The sequence below is a fragment of the Eublepharis macularius genome, chromosome 1 (assembly GCF_028583425.1).
Source record: "Eublepharis macularius isolate TG4126 chromosome 1, MPM_Emac_v1.0, whole genome shotgun sequence".
Taxonomy (NCBI): domain Eukaryota; kingdom Metazoa; phylum Chordata; class Lepidosauria; order Squamata; family Eublepharidae; genus Eublepharis; species Eublepharis macularius.
The window spans coordinates 156,397,768-156,419,748 of NC_072790.1; the positions used below are offsets into that span (position 1 = coordinate 156,397,768).

Consider the following 21,981-nt stretch of genomic DNA (forward strand, 5'->3'; position numbering starts at 1 on the left):
TGCCATCACAGCCTCCAAAGCTCTGGCCAGATTGTCTGGGGCCGTGTCTGGCCGGCCGTCCATCAACAGAAAAAGTTGGGTGTCATCCGCGTATTGATGACAACCCAGCCCAAACCTCCGCACCAACTGGGTGAGGGGGCGCATATAGATGTTAAATAACATCGGGGAGAGTATCGCCCCTTGGGGAACCCCGCACACCAAAGGGTGACGGGGCGATAGATCTCCCCCGAGCGCCACCCTCTGTCCCCGACCCTGGAGAAAGGAGACCAGCCACTGTAAGGCTGTCCCCCTAATCCCCACGTCGGCAAGGCGGCTGGCCAACAAATCATAGTCAACTGTGTCAAACGCTGCTGTGAGATCAAGTAACACAAGCAGCGCTGACCCGCCTCGATCCAGATGCCTGCGAAGGTCGTCTGTGAGGGCAACCAAGGCTGTCTCTGTCCCATGGCCAGGACGGAAGCCAGACTGGAATGGGTCCAGGACTAGAGCATCATTCAGGAATTCCTGCAGTTGTACCGCCACCGCCCGCTCAATCACCTTGCCCAGGAACGGGAGGTTTGACACTGGGCAGTAACTGGACGGGTTGGTGGGCTCCAAAGATGGTTTTTTCAGGAGGGGCCGCACTACCGCCTCCTTTAACACTCCTGGAAAAACCCCAGAGCTCAGGGAGATGTTAACAATGGCCTCCAAATGGTCCCGTAGCCCCTCTGAGCTGGCCTTCACCAGCCAGGATGGGCAGGGGTCCAGAGGACAGGTGGTTGGCCTCATCCCCTGCAGGATCCTGTCAACATCGTCCTGAGACAGCAGCCTGAAATGGTCTAATACGGACCCAGAAGACGGCCAAGGGGTCTCCAGTTCCCTTACTGTATCAACAGTGGGTGGCAGGCCACGGTGAAGGGACAAGATTTTACCCGCAAAATAGCTCGCAAAAGCCTCGCAGCCAATAGTTGAATTAAGAATTTGGTGGTCTCCCTGAGAGAGGGAGACCAAGGACCGAACTGTTCGAAATAATTGAGCCGGGCGTGAGCTAGCGGACGCAATGGAAGCAGCAAAGAAATCCCTCTTTGCTGCTTTCACTGCCACCTCATAGGCTTTCATAAACGTCCTATAAGATGTTCTTGCCTCTTCGTCGCGCCCCCGCCTCCACACTCGCTCTAGTCGTCTCAGAGACCGCTTCATCTGGCAAAGCTCCTCAGTAAACCATGGAGCTACCCGTTTGCGGGCTCGGGGAGGACGGCAGGGGGCAATAGCGTCGATGGCTTCGGAAAGACGATCATGCCAATCATCCACCAGCTCATCTAACGTACGTATGAATTCTCCTCCTCCCTTCAATATCTTTGACCATATGTATGCTGCTGAATTCCACCCTGAAAATATATTATACTCTCAGTTAAGGCCCTACATATTTACTCTGGGGCACATGATACATGGAATGTTGTCTATGGGAACAATCCCCAAACTCTATTATTTTGTCCCCTATATAAGCAGATGAACATCAAATCAGGACTTCTATATTTAAATATTTACATTTTTATGATTTTAAGATTCAGCTCTCTCATTCTAGAATACTAGACATTAGACTATTCTTTACCTTTCTTTTATGGTGGGTTGTGGATGCATCCATCTCCTCCTCTCCTATATTATCAATCTGTGATGTTGGGCTACAGTTCATCCTTTCCTCTTCCTGCCTTTGAAGTCTGTCTGCTACTGCTTGAATGGCTTCTGTCCATTCTTCCCTATCAAAAACAAGGTATTTTTAGTAACAAATCTCATACATATACAGGCTGATAACGGGAAATGTACACAAACAGATTATGATTTAGACAATTGTGAACGCAGTCAGATCCCACTGTGAGCTATAAACGGTAAACATATATTAAGTATAACCATTTGATGGCAAAGCAAAAGCTTTCTTTAGCTTGAGATACACATTTGCCAGATATCAGTAAGTAGACTGCATATACAAAGTTCAAGAGCTAGTATCTTACTATACTAAAAAGTTCATCCTCGTACTACTTCGTGCAATTACTACGGTATTTACTTTGCATTAAGATATCAACTGACCATTTTAGATGTCCGGGGTCTGAGCCCCAGCCCCCGGGAACAAGACAAGAGGGAACAGCAGGTCAACCGGGCTGACGGGCAAACAGAGGGGGCAGCCAGCAGCCAGCAGGTCAACCGGTCAGCCAGCAGGCAGTAGGTCAACCGGTCTGACTGGCAAGCAGAAGGGGCAGCCTGGGGACAGCAGGTCATCCCCTCCCACGGGCAAATGGAGCCAGAACCTGCCGGCGCCAGGGGCAAGAGGCAAAGGCCCAGGGCCTCAGGAGTCAGGGGGAGACAGAGAGAAGCCAGCGAGTCCCACTCCCCTGGGGAAGGAAAGGGGACTAAGCAAGGCAGAAGGGGGCAAGGGCAGAGGGATTGGGGGCCCAGCAGTCACCCACCCAAAGACCTTACCTAAGGAGGAGAAGCAGCAGCAGCCCCAACAGCCCAAAGCCACGCCCCAGCTAGAAAATAGTAGCCTGGCCCAGGAGTTGCCAGAAGCCAAGCCACTCCAGGTGGGGCTATTGGAGGCACTCTGCAGGAAGCCCTGGGCAACCAGCCAAGGAGCCGCAGCTGGACCCACCTTCAGCCATCAGCTCAGCCAGGGAGGCCGAGCTGCTAGCCAGGGGACTGCAGCTGGACAGGCCTTCAGCAATCAGCCAAGGCAGGGAGGCTGGGCAGCCAGGGAACAAGGCACAGCTGGTGCTGGTCAGTGGGGCCAGATCAGCTACCCCAGCTGCAACTGCTTGGTGCAGCCCAAGACTGGGCTGGAAGAGGGGTGGGGCAGTAGAAGGAAGCCCTATAAAAGCTGGCTGGGAAGAGCCCTGTGGTGGTGGATGTGAGTAAGGAGTGATAATGTGGAGTGAGAGCGGTGCAATGCAAGAGTGGAGGTTTGGAGGAGAGTTCTGGAAGGAGGGGATGAAGAAGGACACAGGGGGCAAGCAGGCCAGGTTGAGCAGGCCAGCGAGTGGACTGAGAGGGAGTCTGGGTGAGGTATACCGCCCCTCCTTCCACAGAGCAGGGTCCTGCAGCATCCCTGGCCCCCCTATGACGTCAGGAGCAGACCGCCCAATGCCACGCCCAGCGGCAGCGGCGGCAAGCCCTGACAAGTTGGTGGCCCGTACGGGGAAAGCCGTTCCGACGCAGGCGCCAGTCGAAGGGATGTATCCCAATGCCGTAGCCCCAGCAGACCTCAGACTGTGGCTGGAGGGATGCTTGGACAGGATGTGGAGGAAGTTGGAGGCGGCCTTCCAAACAGCTCAGGCAGAGCTAATGCAGGCCATGGAGCAGCGGATGCAAGCCTGCACACCCACAGCCTCCTCGCCAGTGGTATGTGCGTTGGCTTGGGAAAGTAACCCACCTCCTGGCAAGCAGGTGCTGAGTCTATGCGCCACCGTGAGGATAGGCCAGCTGATCCTACAAGCCCTGTTGGACTCCGGGAGTGCAGTCTCAGCAATTCAGCCCCAACTCCTCCCAGCTGCCACCCCAGTGCACCGCTGGATCCCGGTGACGGATGTGATGGGCCGCACCCAGCCGTACCCTACGGCCCTAATCACGGTAGAGTACCTAGGGGTCTGCCACCAAATGGAAGTTGCCCAGGTAGCTCACCTACCCGTGCCAATGCTGCTGGGAAGAGATGCCCCGGGGTTCTTCAGGCTCCTCCAGCAGGCAGCGAAGAAATCGGGAAGAGACGCCCCAGGGATCGCCAGGCCTCGGCGGGAGGCGGCACGGGAATTGACAGACCCACAAGTTGCCACCACTCTGCAAGTGGAGGAGGCCGACGACCCGGGAGAGGGTCCCTCCACCAGACCAGGGGCAGAACCACGGACTGAAGACCCAGCTGGACCCCCAGCAGATCGCCCATTCTGTGATGCCCAAGGGGCAGATGAGTCCTTGCAGCGCTTGCGAGAGACAGCCGCTCGTGAGGAGGAGCAGGTGCGGGATGAACGGAGGTCCCAACGGCTCCCTCGCATTGAGAAGCAAGGAGGGGTTTGGGTTCGCATAGCTCGTGCCCCAAATGGCCAGGGAGAGGTCCGCCAACTACTTGTGCCAGCAGGCTATCGGCCGGAGGTCCTCCGCACCGCCCATGAGCACGCTTGGGCCGGGCACCTGGGGCACCACAAGACCCTGAGGAAGATCCTCGAGCGTTTCTTCTGGCCCTCGGTGAATGCGGACGTGAAGGCATACTGCCGCTCATGCCCCACCTGCCAGAGGGTGGCAGCGAGACGCCCGCCAAAGGCCCCTCTTTCCCCGCTGCCAGTGATGGGGGTGCCCTTCCAGCGGATAGCGATGGACTTTATCGGCCCACTGCCATGCACACCCCGGGGCTACCGTTTTGCCCTGGTGATCGTGGACTACGCCACACGTTTCCCGGAGGTCATTCCTTTGAAAACTATGCAGACCCCGGGGGTGGTCCGGGCGTTGTCCAAGCTGTTCGCAATGGTGGGGCTGCCCAGCGAAATCTTGACAGACCGGGGAGGGCCCTTCCGAGCAAAGGCCATGCGTCAGCTCTGTCAGAACTTGGGGATCCGGCAGGTGTTCACCTCTGCCTACCACCCCCAAACAGATGGATTGGCAGAGCGCCTGAATCAGACTGTTAAGGAGGCCCTGAAAAAGATGACGCATGACAAACCTCACCAGTGGGACCTGTATATCGACCCCCTGATGTTTGCCCTCCGAGAGACCGCCCAGGCCTCCACTGGCTTTAGCCCATTTGAACTGCTGTATGGGCGAAAGCCACGAGGAATGCTCTCCCGCCTGGTGGAGCAATGGGGCCCCCAAGCCAGCCCCCCAGCCCCCCCAGTCCAGGAGTACGTGAGCCAACTCCGCGAGCGGGTGCAGCAGTTCCAAGCAGAAGCAGGCCGACGGCTGGCCCATGCCCAGACACACCAGAAGGCCGCGTACGACCGGGGTACGCGACAGAGAACCTTCCAGCTGGGGGAGAAGGTCCTCGTCCACCGCACAGTTTTTCCCAGGGAGGAGGGGGACCCCTGGCGAGGCCCCTATGTGGTGACAAAGGTACTAGGACCTACCACCTATGAGGTCCAGTGTGGGCCTCGTCAACGCCAGAGGAAGACGCTCCACGTGAACCTGCTGAAGAGGTGGTACGAGCGGGACAGCGAGGAGTGCCAGCTGGCGGAGGACCCCCTGGAACTCCCGTCCAGTGAGCTGCCGTGGACCACAGTAGGCCCAGAATTCGAGGAGCCCAAGGTGGACCCCCAGCTCGACCCAACTCAGCGGGCCCAGCTACAGGCTCTATGGGCCCGGGTACCAGGCGTCTTCTCCCGCAGACCAGGTAGCACCAGCCTGATACAGCATGCCATCCCAACCGAGCCAGGGCAGGCGGCTCGGGCTACGTGGCGACCCATCCCTAGAAAGCGGTGGGAGGCGGTGGAAAAGGAGACGGACGAGATGCTCCAGCTGGGGGTGATTGAGCCCTCACAGAGTGCCTGGAGGAGTCCAATAGTCTTGGTGCCCAAGCCGGACGGGACCACCCGCTTCTGCGTCGATTACCGAGAGCTGAATAAGGTGGCCAAGTTCGACGCCTATCCCATGCCCCGAGCAGATGTGCTGGTGGATCACCTGGGGTCCGCTCGCTACCTGTCAGCTCTCGATTTAACCAAGGGGTACTGGCAGGTGCCCGTGCGACCTGAAGATCGGGAGAAAACAGCCTTCGCCACTCCCCAAGGTCTTTTTCAATTTAAGAAAATGCCTTTCGGGCTCCATGGTGCAGCAGCCACGTTCCAGCAACTAGTGGACCAGGTGCTGGGCAAGTGCCGGGCATACGCTATGGCCTACATTGACGACATCATTGTCTTTAGCCCGGACTGGCCCACCCAACTCCAGCACCTGGAGTCAGTCTTGAGAGCCCTTCAACAGGCCGGACTGCGGGCCAACCCAAAGAAAAGCCACCTGGGGTTCCGGGAACTCCAATACCTGGGCTTTGTGGTCGGGGGAGGACGAGTCAGGCCACCACCGGACAAGGTGGCCTCAATAGCCGACGCCCCACAGCCGAAGACCAAGAAGCAGGTTCGGCGATTCCTAGGACTGCTGGGGTATTACGGGCGGTTCATCCCCCACTTTGCCTCCCGAGCGGCGCCCCTGACAGACAGCTTGAGGAAGGGGCTGCCCAACCAAGTCCGGTGGACCCCAGAACTAGAGGCAGCTTTTAAGGACCTGCGGTCAGCCCTCTCCAATGCCACTGCCCTATGGAACCCAGACTTTGACCGGCCCTTCACACTGGCCACGGACGCCTCGGACACCGGCCTCGGGGCCGTGCTGACCCAGGAGCGGGATGGCGTGGATGTCCCAATTCTATTCCTAAGCCGGAAGCTCCAGCCCGCCGAGAAGCGCTACGCCACGGTGGAGCGGGAGGCCCTAGCGGTCAAGTGGGCGGTTGGGGCCCTGCAGTACTACCTGGCCAACAACCCCTTTGTACTGCTGACAGACCATGCACCCCTGCAGTGGCTCCATCGCATGAAGGCGCACAACCCCAGGGTGCTGCGGTGGTACCTCTCCCTCCTACCCTTCCAATTCACCGTCAAATACCGCCAGGGGGCGCGGCATGTGGACGCGGACTTCATGTCCTGCATGTTCGAGGCTGAACCGGACCCCCACAACTCAAAGCCAAGCGGGGAGGTGTGTCCGGGGTCTGAGCCCCAGCCCCCAGACTTGACAAGAGGGAACAGCAGGTCAACCGGGCTGACGGGCAAACAGAGGGGGCAGCCAGCAGCCAGCAGGTCAACCGGTCAGCCAGCAGGCAGTAGGTCAACCGGTCTGACTGGCAAGCAGAAGGGGCAGCCTGGGGACAGCAGGTCATCCCCTCCCACGGGCAAATGGAGCCAGAACCTGCCGGCGCCAGGGGCAAGAGGCAAAGGCCCAGGGCCTCAGGAGTCAGGGGGAGACAGAGAGAAGCCAGCGAGTCCCACTCCCCTGGGGAAGGAAAGGGGACTAAGCAAGGCAGAAGGGGGCAAGGGCAGAGGGATTGGGGGCCCAGCAGTCACCCACCCAAAGACCTTACCTAAGGAGGAGAAGCAGCAGCAGCCCCAACAGCCCAAAGCCACGCCCCAGCTAGAAAATAGTAGCCTGGCCCAGGAGTTGCCAGAAGCCAAGCCACTCCAGGTGGGGCTATTGGAGGCACTCTGCAGGAAGCCCTGGGCAACCAGCCAAGGAGCCGCAGCTGGACCCACCTTCAGCCATCAGCTCAGCCAGGGAGGCCGAGCTGCTAGCCAGGGGACTGCAGCTGGACAGGCCTTCAGCAATCAGCCAAGGCAGGGAGGCTGGGCAGCCAGGGAACAAGGCACAGCTGGTGCTGGTCAGTGGGGCCAGATCAGCTACCCCAGCTGCAACTGCTTGGTGCAGCCCAAGACTGGGCTGGAAGAGGGGTGGGGCAGTAGAAGGAAGCCCTATAAAAGCTGGCTGGGAAGAGCCCTGTGGTGGTGGATGTGAGTAAGGAGTGATAATGTGGAGTGAGAGCGGTGCAATGCAAGAGTGGAGGTTTGGAGGAGAGTTCTGGAAGGAGGGGATGAAGAAGGACACAGGGGGCAAGCAGGCCAGGTTGAGCAGGCCAGCGAGTGGACTGAGAGGGAGTCTGGGTGAGGTATACCGCCCCTCCTTCCACAGAGCAGGGTCCTGCAGCATCCCTGGCCCCCCTATGACGTCAGGAGCAGACCGCCCAATGCCACGCCCAGCGGCAGCGGCGGCAAGCCCTGACATTAGATACTTGCTTCATTCTCCTCATCCACTCCTATTCTGAACATGGGAGTTTCCTATTACCAACTCCTCCACCATAGCCTACCCTTCCACGAATGGAGAGGCATGTCTGTGGCTAGCTACATGATTAACAGCTTGATAAGAGTTTGACTGAATAAGTTCCCAAATGTTCATGACTTTTTCTGAAATAGATACTGCACAGAACAAATAATTCTGCTTTGTATCATTCTGATGCAAAGTGGACTACAGAGTATAAGGAATTCTAATTGTACATCTAATTGATTTCAATGGAATTTACTTCAAGTAATATATTGAGGATCAAGGTGAAAGAATATTTGCTATATATTTAAATTGGTAAATGTAGAAGGTCAAATACCATGTGAACAGTAGTGAAAGAAAAACTAAATCAGTACTCAAATTTAATGATATCTTGGTGCTTAGCAGAACTTAAATGATAATGCTGAAGTGAAAAAAAATATACCATGTATCAAACTTTACCATATAATAAATTACAATAAATCACAATACTGCGTTTAAAACATAACTATTTTTCTTACATCTTCTTACATAGAAAGCATTTTCACAAAATAAATCACTACCTTATTAAGTAACTTTAGTTATGTCTTACACAATCTACAAAATTCAAATATTTGGTGGTAGAATTGAAATGGTATTAGGCATAAGAAATGCTATTATAAATTAAGAATGTCTTATGCAGCCATATCCATAAGTGCACACATAATCTGAGAAGGAAAATCTCATTTTAAAAGTCTTAATTAAGATTCCTGATATACATGATGTAGTGAATCTTTTACTGATAGAACTTAACCTATGCAACAAGAAACCTCACTTGGCTTTATTTCTCACCGTTCTTCTGGTGTATCTACATGAAAAGTCCTTTCTATCACAGTGGTCCACTGAAGACATCGGATAATAAATGTATTTGGTTTTGGTCTCTCTGTTTTCATTAGCTGGCATTCTAGAAAAATAAAGATTTTTAACATGCTGCGTTCATAATATGAAGACAGGAACGGTCTTATTTTTAATCAAATTATAAATACTTTACATATTTACACATATATTGCATCTATTCAATACATTTCAGTACTTAAGAAAGTATTTGTGAACTCAATTATGTAAACACGTTCCACAGGTAGGCAGCCTAAAATTTCATTGGTAACAAAAGCGTAATTTTATATTTTGTAGCAAAAGATGTCATTGAAAGTAAATAGTAGTACAGTAAATCAGAAGCTTAGTTGGAATAAATTGTGTTTTTAAACCATTCTGGACATTCATAAATAACACACAAGAACTGAGGCAGCACTTTTGACAAGGAACTTATATTAACGCTATAGGAAAATCACAACTGGCTGAAGTGCCACAACTGAATGTCAAACTTAAGATAAGCTTTAATTTAAACTCTCTTCTTCTGCACTTTTAAGGTTGGTTTGTTTTTTAATTACGGTAAGAACTCAATTGTCCAGACCTGAATAGCCCAGGCAAGCCTGATGTCTCAGATTTCAGAAGCTAAGCAAGGCCAGCCTTGGTTAGCAATTAGATGGGAGACCTCCCAGGAACACCAGAACCGCTATTAAACCAATGGCAAACCAACTCTGTTAGTCTCTTGCCTTGAAAACCCCAGCAGGGGTCACCATAAGTCTGCTACATATTAACAACACTTTCCACCATCAGGATCTTAATTTTGTAATAATCACACTGCTCTAGAGACAAGTGCTACATATCTGCAGTCTTGCAGTCACACATATGCATAAAGGTTTGCTGATAATATCAAAGACACATATAACTTGACACACATGGCAATGACAGAATGGAGAAAAATGTTTTTCTCTCTGGTGGAAGCCATGCTCCTCCTCCTGAAGAAAATCTCCCTATAAGGCATCATCTCTCCAGTGGATGTAATGCATAGCAGTGTGGCTGACTATAAACAGGAAAAGTCACATATGAGTTAAAAGGAGTCCTATGGAAAGAAAAAGAAGGAACGAGCATGACACAAGGATCCAGCACTGAGCTTTACCATGGATGCAATTATTGTTTTGTATAACTGTAACTTGCACTTTACTAGCAACTCCACCAAAGAAGGAAATGAATATTGTACAGCTGCATGAAAAAGAACATTTTACTGTTCATTCAAATATTAAAGGTTTGAAATGACTATATATGAAGGGGTAGGACAACCTAATTTTCAAGAAAACGTCCTGCAAAAAAGTTGACATTTTGATTAATTTATTAATTTATTTTTTACACTGCAATCTGGAGAAGAGAGAAGTACATAGGGAGCCAAATTTGCATGGCACGGACATAACTCCATAGAGCAGTGCCAGTGCACACCTCTGTGCCAGTGGAGAAACAGACAAACCTACAAGTATGACAGTTAGTCGGCTCCGTAAGTTGCCACAGTCCAGGAACATTGCCCCAAACCAGTGGAAAGGTACACCATCAAAAACATGGTATAACCCATAGGCGCCCATATAAAAGAAAAAGTCAAGTATGGCCTTGGTGGAACACAGGGTGCCAACTACAGCCGCAACCAATCACCCCCTCTTTCTAGTGGCAGCCAAATCCCACCCTGCACCCAATCACAGCCTCCCAACTACATAAACTCCAGCCAGGATGCCCTATAGTTTAGTCAGTAGAGCTCACAGCACAGGACTCAGTCTCAGAGATCTCTGCCATGCACACTTAAAGAGTACATGGCACCATACTTCAGTACTGGGAGAGGCATACACTTAGCACTACTGATGGATTGTTTAGCACTAACACCAGAAGGGGAGAGCAAAGTTCATACCATGTGGCTAACATTTCTCATTTCAGAAACCTAACAGGTACCCCATCTCCAGAGGCTCAACCTGAAAGGCATGATTGTGCACTGACAGGTAGCAGGGACTGAAATCCAGGTCTGGGAGTCCAGACCCACCTCTCCCGTCAGGTCCGTTGCCCACGGTCCCTCCATATTGTTGCCCAGCTTTGATATACGTTGCAATAGCCTCATGCACCTGTTCCCTTGTTGCTTTCCAGATTCCAGTATGGAGGAGCCCTTATCTCGGATGGCTTGCTGCAGTGGCCTTGGGACAGCTCCTTCCATCCCGCTACTGATTAGGTTCTGGTGGATGGACTAACAGGGTGGAGGGACATGTAGAGGGGTAGATATCACGTACTCAGTGCATCATTCCTAACAAGGAACCTGTGTACAGCCAGACACCTTTATTTTGCTTCTGTGTATCCTATGGACATATGTATGGTGAAGCCTGATTATCTAAATAAAGCCCATTTACTCAAGAGCCTGGATTTCTTGCTGCAAGGGGTTAGAGTCAGCTTCAACGTATCCTGTCTTCCATAGACTGACATCTCCCATTTCCCTTGCACAAGCTCAGGCACTGCCCTGACAGTACTGGCTCCAGCACCCAAAGCTAGCAGTGCATGCATATGAGACAACCCAAGTCAGGCTCATAGGGCACCATGCCTCATGTCATGCAATGGGGCATTCCGCCAAGGAAGTACACTTGGGTGAGGTTACTATGATGGGGGGACAAGGACACTGGAAGCTCCATACTGGGCTGCTAGCACACTCCTTTGCCAGCATCCCTCCCCCCAGATGGCTTGGGTGCCTGACACACTGTGGATCAGTTGGCCAAGCAACCATGAGACCCATTGTCATACAGGCAATGCAACAGAAGCAGCAGTGGATAAAGCAATTGGAGCAGCTCCTCACAGGATCAGTAAGTGTTATTCCAATGGCTACAGCTGTTAGCAATCAGACCCCTCCTTACTGCTAAGAAAGTACTTTATGAATGGAGTATCATAACCACCCCTTTCTCATGTACCATAAATCCAAGGCACTGCCTCGCTCAGAGTAGATGCCAGCCAGGTGGTAACCAGGAAAATTACTAGAGTGTGAGTCAGAGCAGCTGACTGACTGACACCCTCCATGCCCCAAAGAGAGACACATAAGTTAGGACAATGAGGTCTCCCAAGAAACTTTTCTCCTTGTGAAATGCTAGTTATTTTGCTACTGTCTCCACGAACCCTTATCTTCAAGACTGGTAAATATCACCTTTCCTGAAACTGCTTTCTCCTATTTTATCCCTGATTACTTTAGTTAGCCTTGTATGTGCGCTGTGTGTGGTTTTCTGTATGTTTGCCTTTTTATTTCTCTTTAATAATAAAAAACCCCTTTCCTGCTGAACATCTGCCTGGTTTACTTGAGAATTCTTTAAGGGAATAATCCCATAAAGATAGGTGGAGATCCCAGTTACCTCCTCTCACTTGTCTCCTTAAAGCTAATTCCCCCAACTAATTAGGAGACCACATATTTGGGTAACACAGCTTGCACCTCAGGTGAGTTTCTTGGTAAACAGTGGAAGTGCAAACCCTGCTGGGTGCCTGTAGGCATGACTGTGCCTGGCACAGAAATTGTGCTGTCTGCCATCACAGCATATGTATCCGTTTAGTATCTGTGCAGCTGATGATTCCACAGAGCGACGCTGGAACATGACCAGTGCAGTTTCTGCCTCTCGGCTCTGACATCATTTCCAGCCTGGCTCCTGGAGCATCCTGCCAGGGGCAATCTTCTGATCAGAATGTCCACCTCACTCACTTGAGAGCTAGTTTGGTTTACTGGTTAAGACTGGCAGGACTCTAATCTGGAAAACCGGGTTTGATTCCCCACTCCTCTGCTTGAAGCTGCTGGGTGACCTTGGGTCAGTCACAGCTTATTGGAGCTCTCTCAGCCTCACCCACCTCCCAGGGTGATTATTGTTGTGGGAATAACAACAACATACCCTGTAAACTGCTGTGAGTGGGCATTGTCCTGAAGGGCAGTATATAAATCGAATGTTGTTGCTGCTGCAAAGGCACAGGTGCCATTCTGGACAGAGAGTTGGCAACCTCAGTAAAATCTGGGATGTTTTACAACTCTATATCTGTCTGTTTGCAAACAAATGAGACTAGATCCAGACCCCTTCCTGCCCTACCTCCTCCTCTCCATCTGTGACTTCTTCACAGGGCTGCCCCTTCTCACGTCTGAGAGTGTGAGCTCTGGCTCAGGGATCTCATGCTGGGATTGCACATTGTTGGTCTTTCTGGTGCCACTGGACTTCCGAACAGCTGCAAATTATAGCAGAGGTTCAGCAGCACCCTGAAGCCCAACCTCACGTATTGGTCCTTGCCAATGTGTGCCACTCAAAAGGATGTTATTGGCTGTTGCTGTCTGATTGGTGGATGTTGCTAGGGCCGCTATGGACTCCAGAGTGCTTGCTATGCCATCTGGACATTGTGGAGAGGCGCATGTTGTTGTTTTCCCTGTAGAAGGGCCACAGGGATCAGACTCGTGCTGCTACTTTTGAATCAGTGGCTGGCCTCCACCACCCCAGCGGCCCTAAGGACTGTGTTGTTAATCTTAATCTATAATTGAGTACTTACCCAGTGCTATGGAAATAATTATTGGAAGACGTTTGAACTTCAGACGCTTTCAAAAAATTTCTTAAGTATAAATTTTTATTTATTAATAGAGTTAAAAGTCCAGCTTTTGAAAATTTTCCTGAAAATTGTAACATTTAACCGTCAACAAATATGTAATAGCAATCCAGAAAAATGGTTGAGTAACTCAACTCCAACTCAACTCAACTCCATGAACAAGCCTCAGATCTGTCTCTACTATTTTATTCCAGTTGAAAGAAAACAAATAGTACCTCACTTAGAATTCACAAGATATAACTTGGGCTAACAATAGACTTGGAGAAAAACATTCTATCCCTTTAAAATGTAGAAGTAGGCGGCTGAAGCTTTTCACAAGCAGGAGCAGCCTAAAACAGCTTGCTTACATTTTGTCATTACTGCTACCACTTCCACGATAGCTGGCATTGAATGTATACTCCTTACATTGGGAACTAAAGATAGATTAGGTTCCTACTTGTTTACTGACCACTTAGTTCCCCAATAAACACCCTTTCTGAATTAGCAAAGGTGTTTTTAAAAGTGGTGCTTGGAGATATATAGACTGATTGTTCTGGGTGACTTCAACATTCATACTAAACGAGCAACAAAGCCCATTGTGGGGGGAAATACAATGAGGTCTAGAAAGGGGAAGGTGGGCAGGCAAGCCTTCCCTCCTTCTCCGTCACTGATCCCAGATGGATGAAGGCAGGGGAGTGGGCATGGCTACCTCCTCTGTACCTTATTCCGGCCAAGTGAAGGGGTGGGTGGGCATTGCCACCTGCTCTGCACCTGTTCCTGGCCAGGTGAATGGGGGGCAGACATTGCTACCTGCTTCACTCCTGATCCGGGCTGGGTGAAGGGGCGAACCTTACTGCCTGCTCCACACCTGATCCAGGCCAGGTTAAGGAAAACGGGCATTGCCTCATGCTCCGCTTCTGATCCTAACCAGGTGAAGGGGGTTGGCAATGTCACCTTCTCCTCACCTGTTCCTAGTCGGATGAAGGGGGACGGGCATTGCCACCTGCTCCACTCATGATCCCTACTGGGTGAAATTGGGGGCAGGTATTACCTCATGCTCCACTCCTCATCCCAGCCAGGTGATGGGGGCAGGCATTGTCACCTGCTCCTCACCTGACAGTCGGATCAAGGGGGGTGGGCATTGCCATCTGCTCCAATTCTGATCCCGGCTGGGTGAAGGGGGAAAGGCATTTCCTCCTGCTCTGTGGATCCCAGCCGGGTGAAGAGGGCGGTCATTGCCACCTGCTCCACTCCAAATACCAGCTGGGTGAAGGCGGGAGGTGGGGGGGTGGCATCACCATCTGATCCACTCCTGATCCTACCTGGGTGATGGTGGGGGGCAGGCATTGCCATCTACTCCACTCCTGATCCTAGCTGAATGGAAGTGGAGGGTGGATATTGCCCACCGTTCCACACCTGATCCTAGCTGGGCAAAGGGTGGGAGGGCATTGCCACCTGCTTTGCTCCTGATCCCAGCTGGGTGAGGACAGTGGGCGGGCATTGCCATCTGCTCCCCTCCTGTTCCCAGCTGGGTGAAGAGCAGGCGGGCATTGGAACCTGCTCCGCTCCTGTTCCCAGCTAGGTGAAGGTAGGGGATGGGCATTGCTCCCTGCTTTGCTCCACATCCCAGCTGGGTGAAGGCAAGCAGTTGGCATTGCTACCAGCTTCGCTTTTGATCCTAGCTGGGTGAAGGTGGGGGTAGGCATTGCCACCTGCTCCACTCCTTATCCCAGCTGGGTGGAGGTGGGGTATGGGCATTGCCAGCTAATTTGTTCCTGATCCCAGATGGGTGAAGGTGGGGAGCGGGAATTGGAGCAGGTGACAATGCCTATCCCCTGCCTTCACCCAGCTGGGATCAGGAGAGGAACAGGTGGCAATGCAAGCTCCCCATCTTCATTCAGCTGAGATCAGGAATAGAGTAGCTGGCAATGCCCATCCCCCACCTCCACCTAGCTGGGATCAGGAGTGAAGCAGGTGGTAATGCCTGCTCCCCGCCTTCACCTAGGTGGCATTAGGAGTGGAGCAGGGGCAACGCCCACCCCTGCCTTCACTCAACTGGGTTCAGGAGCAAAGCAGGTGGCAATGCACATCCCCCCCCTTCACCCAGCTGGGATCAGGAGTGGAGCAGGTGGCAATGCCCCCCCCACCCTGCCTTCACCCAGCTGGGATCAGGAGAGGAACAGGTGGCAGAGCCAGCCCCCTGCCTTCACCTAGCTGGGATGTGGAGCAAAGAAGGTGGCAATGCCCGTCTCTTGCCTTCAACCAGCTGGGATCAGGAGCGGAGCAGGTTCCAATGTCGGCCTGTCTTTCACCCAGCTGGGAACAGCAGGGAAGCAGGTGGCAATGCCCGGTCACTCTTTACCCAGCAGGGATCAGGTATGGGACAGGGGGCAATACCTGCCCTCCGCTTTCACCCAGCTGGGGTCAGGAATGGAATAGGTCAAAATACCTCCCCCCCACACACACCACCACCCAGGTGGGATCAGGAGCGAAGCAGATGGCAATGCCCCGCCCACCTTCACCCAGCTGGGATCAGGCAGAGACCAGGTGGCAATACCCACCTCCCGCCTTCACCCAACTGGTATTAGAAGTGGAGTAGGTGGCAATGTGTATTATGTATATTTTAGTTTCTAAAAAAATTTCAATTAGTTTTCTTCCCCAAAAATGGGGGGGGGGGCATTTCCCCCCTGTGGCTTCAAAATTTCCAGAAATTTTACATGTCTACTCTGGGCCTTTTTCAGTGTGAGTTCAGACCAGGCTACAGGAAAGAGATGGTACTGGTGGCTTTAGCTAATGATCTCTGTCTGAATGTAGACAAAGACCATGTATCTTTGTTCCTCTTCCTTAATAAATCTGCAGTCTCTGACACAGTAGATCATGTCATCTTGTTGAGGTTTTTAAAGACAAAAGTGGGTATGAGGGTATGTGCCTTGGATTGGTTTGTTTCTCAAGGATCAGACTCAAAGGATTGCTGTTGGAGACCAGCTATCTTCAGGGTGTGAATTATCTTGCAGGGTTCCACAGGGTGCAATCTTATCCCCATTTTATTCAACCTCTATGTAAAGCCTTTAGGAGAAATCTATCTAAATTCCCTGATGATGCAATAGAGACCCTCAGTTGCTGCCTGACAGCTGTGACCAATTGACTAAAAGTGAACAAATTGAATTTGAACCCAGACAAGACAGAAGTGACATGTAGGAGAGGGGGGGCAGCTCTATCCAGGATCCCCCAGAAGGCTGCCACCCTCCCCAGGGGTAAAAAGAACAGAATACAAAACTGGGAAGTGAGCCTTGCTTTCCAGTGTAGCATGCCACCAACCAGCCTCTCAAACTAATTGTACAGGTTAGGCCCCCCAAACCTCCTACTTTGGGAGCTAAAAACAGGCACTCCATCAGACAGGTGGGGTGCACTAACCTTTTACTTAATTGGATGGAAAGCTCTGCCTTCACTGAGGCATCGACCTCCAGTCCCTAGGTTCGTTCCTGGGATGTACTCACATCTGTGATTCCAGACACATCTTGGTTAAAACATATTTTATTAGCTTTAGAGACAGGCAACAGATATAAAACAAATAACCTTATTGTTACTAAACTAAAACCTGCCTATCTAAAACATTAAGAGCTTACTAACTTAAGCACCTCTCGTTGGCCTCCAATAGTTCATCTTATCTATCTGGGTAGATAAGGTAGTTTCAATAGAAACTCAGAGACAACTTCAAGGTGTTGGTGATTAGCCGAGCCAGCATGTTTCAAGCTAGGCCAGGGCCTGCAAACACCCACTACACTGAACCATACTGAACAATGTTCAAGCATTCATACTAGAGTTCTGGGTCTTAGCTGTAACTTCCACACATTAACACACAGCTTGAGACTGAGAGGCAAGCCTCAAGCCCCTTTGGACACTAAGCAAACAGAAATTAATCCTGGAAATCAGCACTATGCAGGCTGAATTCAAAGAATGAATTACTTTGGCAATTTATGGCAAACTGGCCAAGGTACTAGATTAAGATTGAAGCCCTAACACTCAGTAATGCCATACAAATATAGTTAACAGAATTTATTAAAGGAACTGAAATATGCCACTTATAAGAATATATATAGAAATATGCAACAGGAGAAGCAAAATAACAAAGAATAGATAACTAAACTAAGATACACTTGAAACTTACAAACCTAATCCCGATGTCACCTTTCAGGTAATTCAGAAAATCCAACAGGGCTTCAGGATGTTAAGTCCAGAACTCCAAGAGACAAAGACAAAAAGGACCCCTTTTTTGTAAACTGCTGTGAGTGGGCGTTAAGTTGTCCTGAAGGGCAGTATATAAATCAAATACTATTATTGTTGTTGTAATTATTATTATTAGCTATAGGACTCCATGCATAGCATAAGCCTCAGAACAAGGGACTGATCCTTCTGGCATAAGTGGACCCAAAAGGATAAAAGGTGTTCCTCCAAAAAAAAAAAAAAAGATGAGGGACTGGACTAAAAGACTGCGAGGCTTGTGCAAGTAGATCACTGGACCAACCCACCAAGGACAAAGTTCTTCCTTGAAGGGAAAAAGGAGTTATGTGACAAAGGCACAAGGATAGACTAATGTTGAAGAGAAAACTCATGTCACAGGCCAGCATAAAACTCCTCCTCATCAGATGAATGAGGCCAAAGAGAGGAGGCAGCTGGGCACTTACCACCACTACAGAAGAAGGCAGTTGAGACACTTCCAGGAGTCCCCTTTAATGTACAGGAGGCGTTCCAAGAGTCTGAGTCATCCCACTCACCCTGGGACATGACCTTGCCTTCTAACTTGGCCTCTGAACCCTCTATCACAAAGTCAGAAGCTGCACCATAGTTCTCTCCTCAATTGACCCCCTCCTCATCTCTCAAAGCCCTGAACCACCTCAGCCCCATCACAGTACTCACTGCCATAACTGATTGCGGCAACTTTTAAGTACTAGGACTCTGCTCCTAGAAGAGAGGGACTTGAATCTCCACCTCCTTGCAAGAGTATTTAAAGCTTCAATTCATGCTCAGTTGCTAATGTTCAGACTTGCCCCCATAATATTAGAAGGCTTATGAATATAGTTATGCCATAAGCCCCTTCTCTGTGTTTCAAGCACTAAAATTACTGACCAAGCAGGCAGAAATATGGAACCTAGATCCCAGCAGGGAGATGGAATGTGCAAGCATGGGGAATGGCAGGCAAGGCCAGCTCACCTACTCGCACACCCCAGAGAGGAGCTAAGGATCCTGATACAAAAGAACCTTCCCGGAGTCCCTGAATTAATCAATATCAATCTCCCCTTGACCACCTTCCTATTCTTAGGCAATTCAAGGAGCTTATAGCCTTCCCCATCCATACTTCGTGGATGGTTAATCATTATTGGTAACTTTGGTTCCGATCAGTAAGACCTAATCAAACCTTACTAGTTCACTGTCACACCCCAGAGTTGGTTTGGTGATTCACTGTCCCACTTTGGAGCCATTTCACCAGCTCTTTGTCTTGCCCCAGAGACAATTTCACATTCCTTTTCCCACCTATGAAACAACCATTAAGTCTTTGTTTTGAGGGCAGAAGATGCAATCCTGCCCCTGGGTAGGATCCACAGTATAATTGGACTGCCCCTCCACCATAGCTGTGTGCATGTTCTCGGATCCAGCATCCAACTTTGAATCTCCGTTCGAGCTCTTCTGCCTTGATGTGCTAGTCACTCAACACTCTCTTTCCATGACACCCTCTTTGGGATGGTAAATATCACCCAATTCCTTGAACGCTATTCAACTTTCACCATTGCTTTCCAGTTAGCTCTGAGTGTATGCTGTGTGTGTTTTGTGTGCTGTTGATATTTGTTATTTTCAATAAAACCTTTTTTGGTTGAAACCTCTGTCTGGTCATTGAAAGGGTTCTTTAGTTGGGACAAACCTCGTATATACTGGTGGAGATCCCAAAGTTGCTCCTGCTCACTGCCTCTCCTTGCACGCTAATTCCCCCAACTCACAAGGAGATGTTCCCATTGGGTAACACACCCTTTCTTGGAACAACAACCATGCTACATTGTTGTTAGCTCCAGTTTCCTGCCCTGGCTTCTGGACCTCAGCCTTTAGTAGGACAGCTATAAAAAAGCACCTCTGTGTTGATTCAATCAGCAGTTATCTACACAAACCTGTCATGGTGATGTTAACAGTTCCAGTTAGCAGTCCCAGAATGCCAGTTACTGCTCTTGCTTTGTTTCCTTTAAGCTAATTTCCCCCAAATAATTAGGAGACCGCCTATTTGGGTAACAGTGGCAGGTTGTAAAATAATCTCTATTTAGGGATAGTATTAAGTTATCTAAATATTATTAAGTTATCTAAATATAAGCAATGTATTGTATATAATTTTCTAAAATACTAAAATTAATAAATGTTTGAGAAACTTATCATGTACCCTCAGAGGTTGTATAAATGCCTTATCTAATTTTAGAACAATAGGCTTTATGTTAATAGCAAATTCATATTTTTTTTAATTTGGGCAGTATCTAAATAATAAATGGAAAAATCCAATCTTTCTTGGTGACTTAAATGAGCTTGATCTAAATTAATCTATCTTGCTTTAAAATAGGGCCTCAGGGAAACTGGCTTCAGACATGTTAGACAACAGAGTAAAGGTCAATGTACAGATGAAATCAGAATCGTCAGAACATACCTCGCTGGTTGTTCGCTGGCTGTTGAGGCCTGTATAGGAAGGCTCTCAGCTAGGACTGACACAGAGATACAGTGCTGCATCTCAGTGCCAGGGTATAGTGTCCAGCTGAAATGCCGACTTAGAATCAGATTAATTTAGAATGAGAGGCTCTTTGAGTAATGAAAATGCTTTCGTTTCTTTGAAATTTGAACATATATATTCTCCCTAAATGAGTTTTAAAAGGAGGAAGGTGAGCAAAGAAAAGAAACATAATTTTTCCGCTTTACTATATTTACTATACATTTATATTTGAGCAGTTTTAGGAACTTTATGAAGAATCATAAGCTTCTGTAATTAATCATAAATGATAAAAGTTGAATAGAAGACCAGCTAGGCCTGGAGGCCTGCCAAAGGAAAACATTCACAATTACACAGAGCCATTTTAAACCCAAGCTGCAGAGTGGGGGTGGGGGTTGTAATTCCCTTTACATTAAATGCTATCTTTAAGATAATAAATAGAGCTCTCTCTTTCTGGTGTCTGAGATTTCAGAAAAAAATTATCACAATCTGTGTGGGACAGAAACTGTTTCTGAATGGAATCTGAGACTGTGTAAGGAAACACATTCTCCCTTCTGTGCCTAAATGGTGTTCATACTTTATAGCCATCCTTCCTATGAATATGGTCTCTCGTATTGTCGAAGGCTTTCACGGCCGGAGAACGATGGTTGTTGTGGGTTTTCCGGGCTGTATTGCCGTGGTCTTGGCATTGTAGTTCCTGACGTTTTGCCAGCAGCTGTGGCTGGCATCTTCAGAGGTGTAGCACCAAAAGACAGAGATCTCTCAGTGTCACACTATTCAGTGAATTTAGTTAAGAAACCATAAAGAAGCATATTCTGGGATAGCAGCTATTAGGGATACCTTTCATATTGTGGATTCCCAAAGCAGCTTCTGCTGGAAGCCATTTTGAGCTTGTGCTTTTTATGTTAAAAAGAATTTTACGTTAATTTTTTTTTTAAAAAAAATTTATTGTTTGACTTCTATTCTGCCCAACCCACTAGACGGGCTCAGAGTGGATCACATCATTTAAAATACAATAAAACATGATTTTATAGAATTTTACATAAACAACATTAAAAACACTGTAACAATCAAAACTAGATTTTCACAGTACTAATATGATTTCCAGGCGGCAACAGATCCTGCTCAGCTATTTACTTGGCCTCACTTTGGGTGTAGTAGGCAGCAGCCAGACAATTAAAAACAGGATGGTGGACAGGTCTATTGGGAGATTTAATTATCTAGTTTCTCCTACAGGCCAGCAGAGGCCTAGCCCAGCCTTAGTCATACACCTGGCAGAACAGGCCACCTTTCTTACAGGCCCGGTGGAAGAATAGCAAATCCTGCCGGGCTCTTGTTTCAGTGGACAGAGAGTTCCACCAGGTCAGTGCCAGGACTGAAAAGGCCCTGGCTCTAGTTGAGGTGAGGTGGGCCTCCTTGGGGCCAGGGACCACCAATAGCTGTTTTTCAACTGATCGAAGTGTCCTCTCGGGTGTATATAGGGAGAGGCAGTCCCGCAGATATGCTGGTCCCAGTCCGCTTAGGGCTTTGTAGCTCAATACGAGAAACTTGAATCTGATCCTGTACTCCATGGGCAACCAATGCAACTGTCGCAATATAGGTATTATGTGTGCTCCTACTGGCACTCTCCCAATAACACACACAGCTGCATTTTGAACCAGTTTTAACCTCCAGACCAGACTCAAAGGAAGCCCTGCGTACAGTGAGTTACAGTAGTCTAATCTAGAGATGATCGTTGCCTGGACTGCTGTAGTTAAGTCACGGGTCAAAAGGTAAAGGACAAGGTAAAGGACCTGGCAACTGCTGTAACCTGTGCCTCCATTGTCAGGGAGGCATCTAGGATCACCCCCAGGCTTCTAACTCTCGGAACAGGAGCAAGGGTTGGAGCTGGAGTCCTGAGCCCAATTGCCCATGGCTCAAGTACAGGACCTCTGTCTTCATAGGATTCAATTTCAGTTAGCTCTGTTTCAGCCACCCAGTCATGGCCTCAAAAGTATTCTCCAGGACATATGGAGCTTAGT

At 49.5% G+C, this 21,981-nt stretch overlaps 1 protein-coding gene across 1 annotated transcript in view; it reads right to left on the reverse strand.

Annotated features, from left to right (window-relative positions):
- The window catches only part of AKT3 (AKT serine/threonine kinase 3), a 378,228-nt gene that overhangs the window by 130,601 nt on the left and 225,646 nt on the right, over positions 1-21,981 (reverse strand). Inside the window, exons 4-5 of the mRNA XM_054979040.1 lie at positions 8,620-8,731; positions 1,592-1,736 (exon numbers count right to left, since the gene is read on the reverse strand). Coding sequence (XP_054835015.1) covers positions 1,592-1,736; positions 8,620-8,731 — 257 coding nt within the window. The remainder of the gene's footprint in view (positions 1-1,591; positions 1,737-8,619; positions 8,732-21,981) is intronic.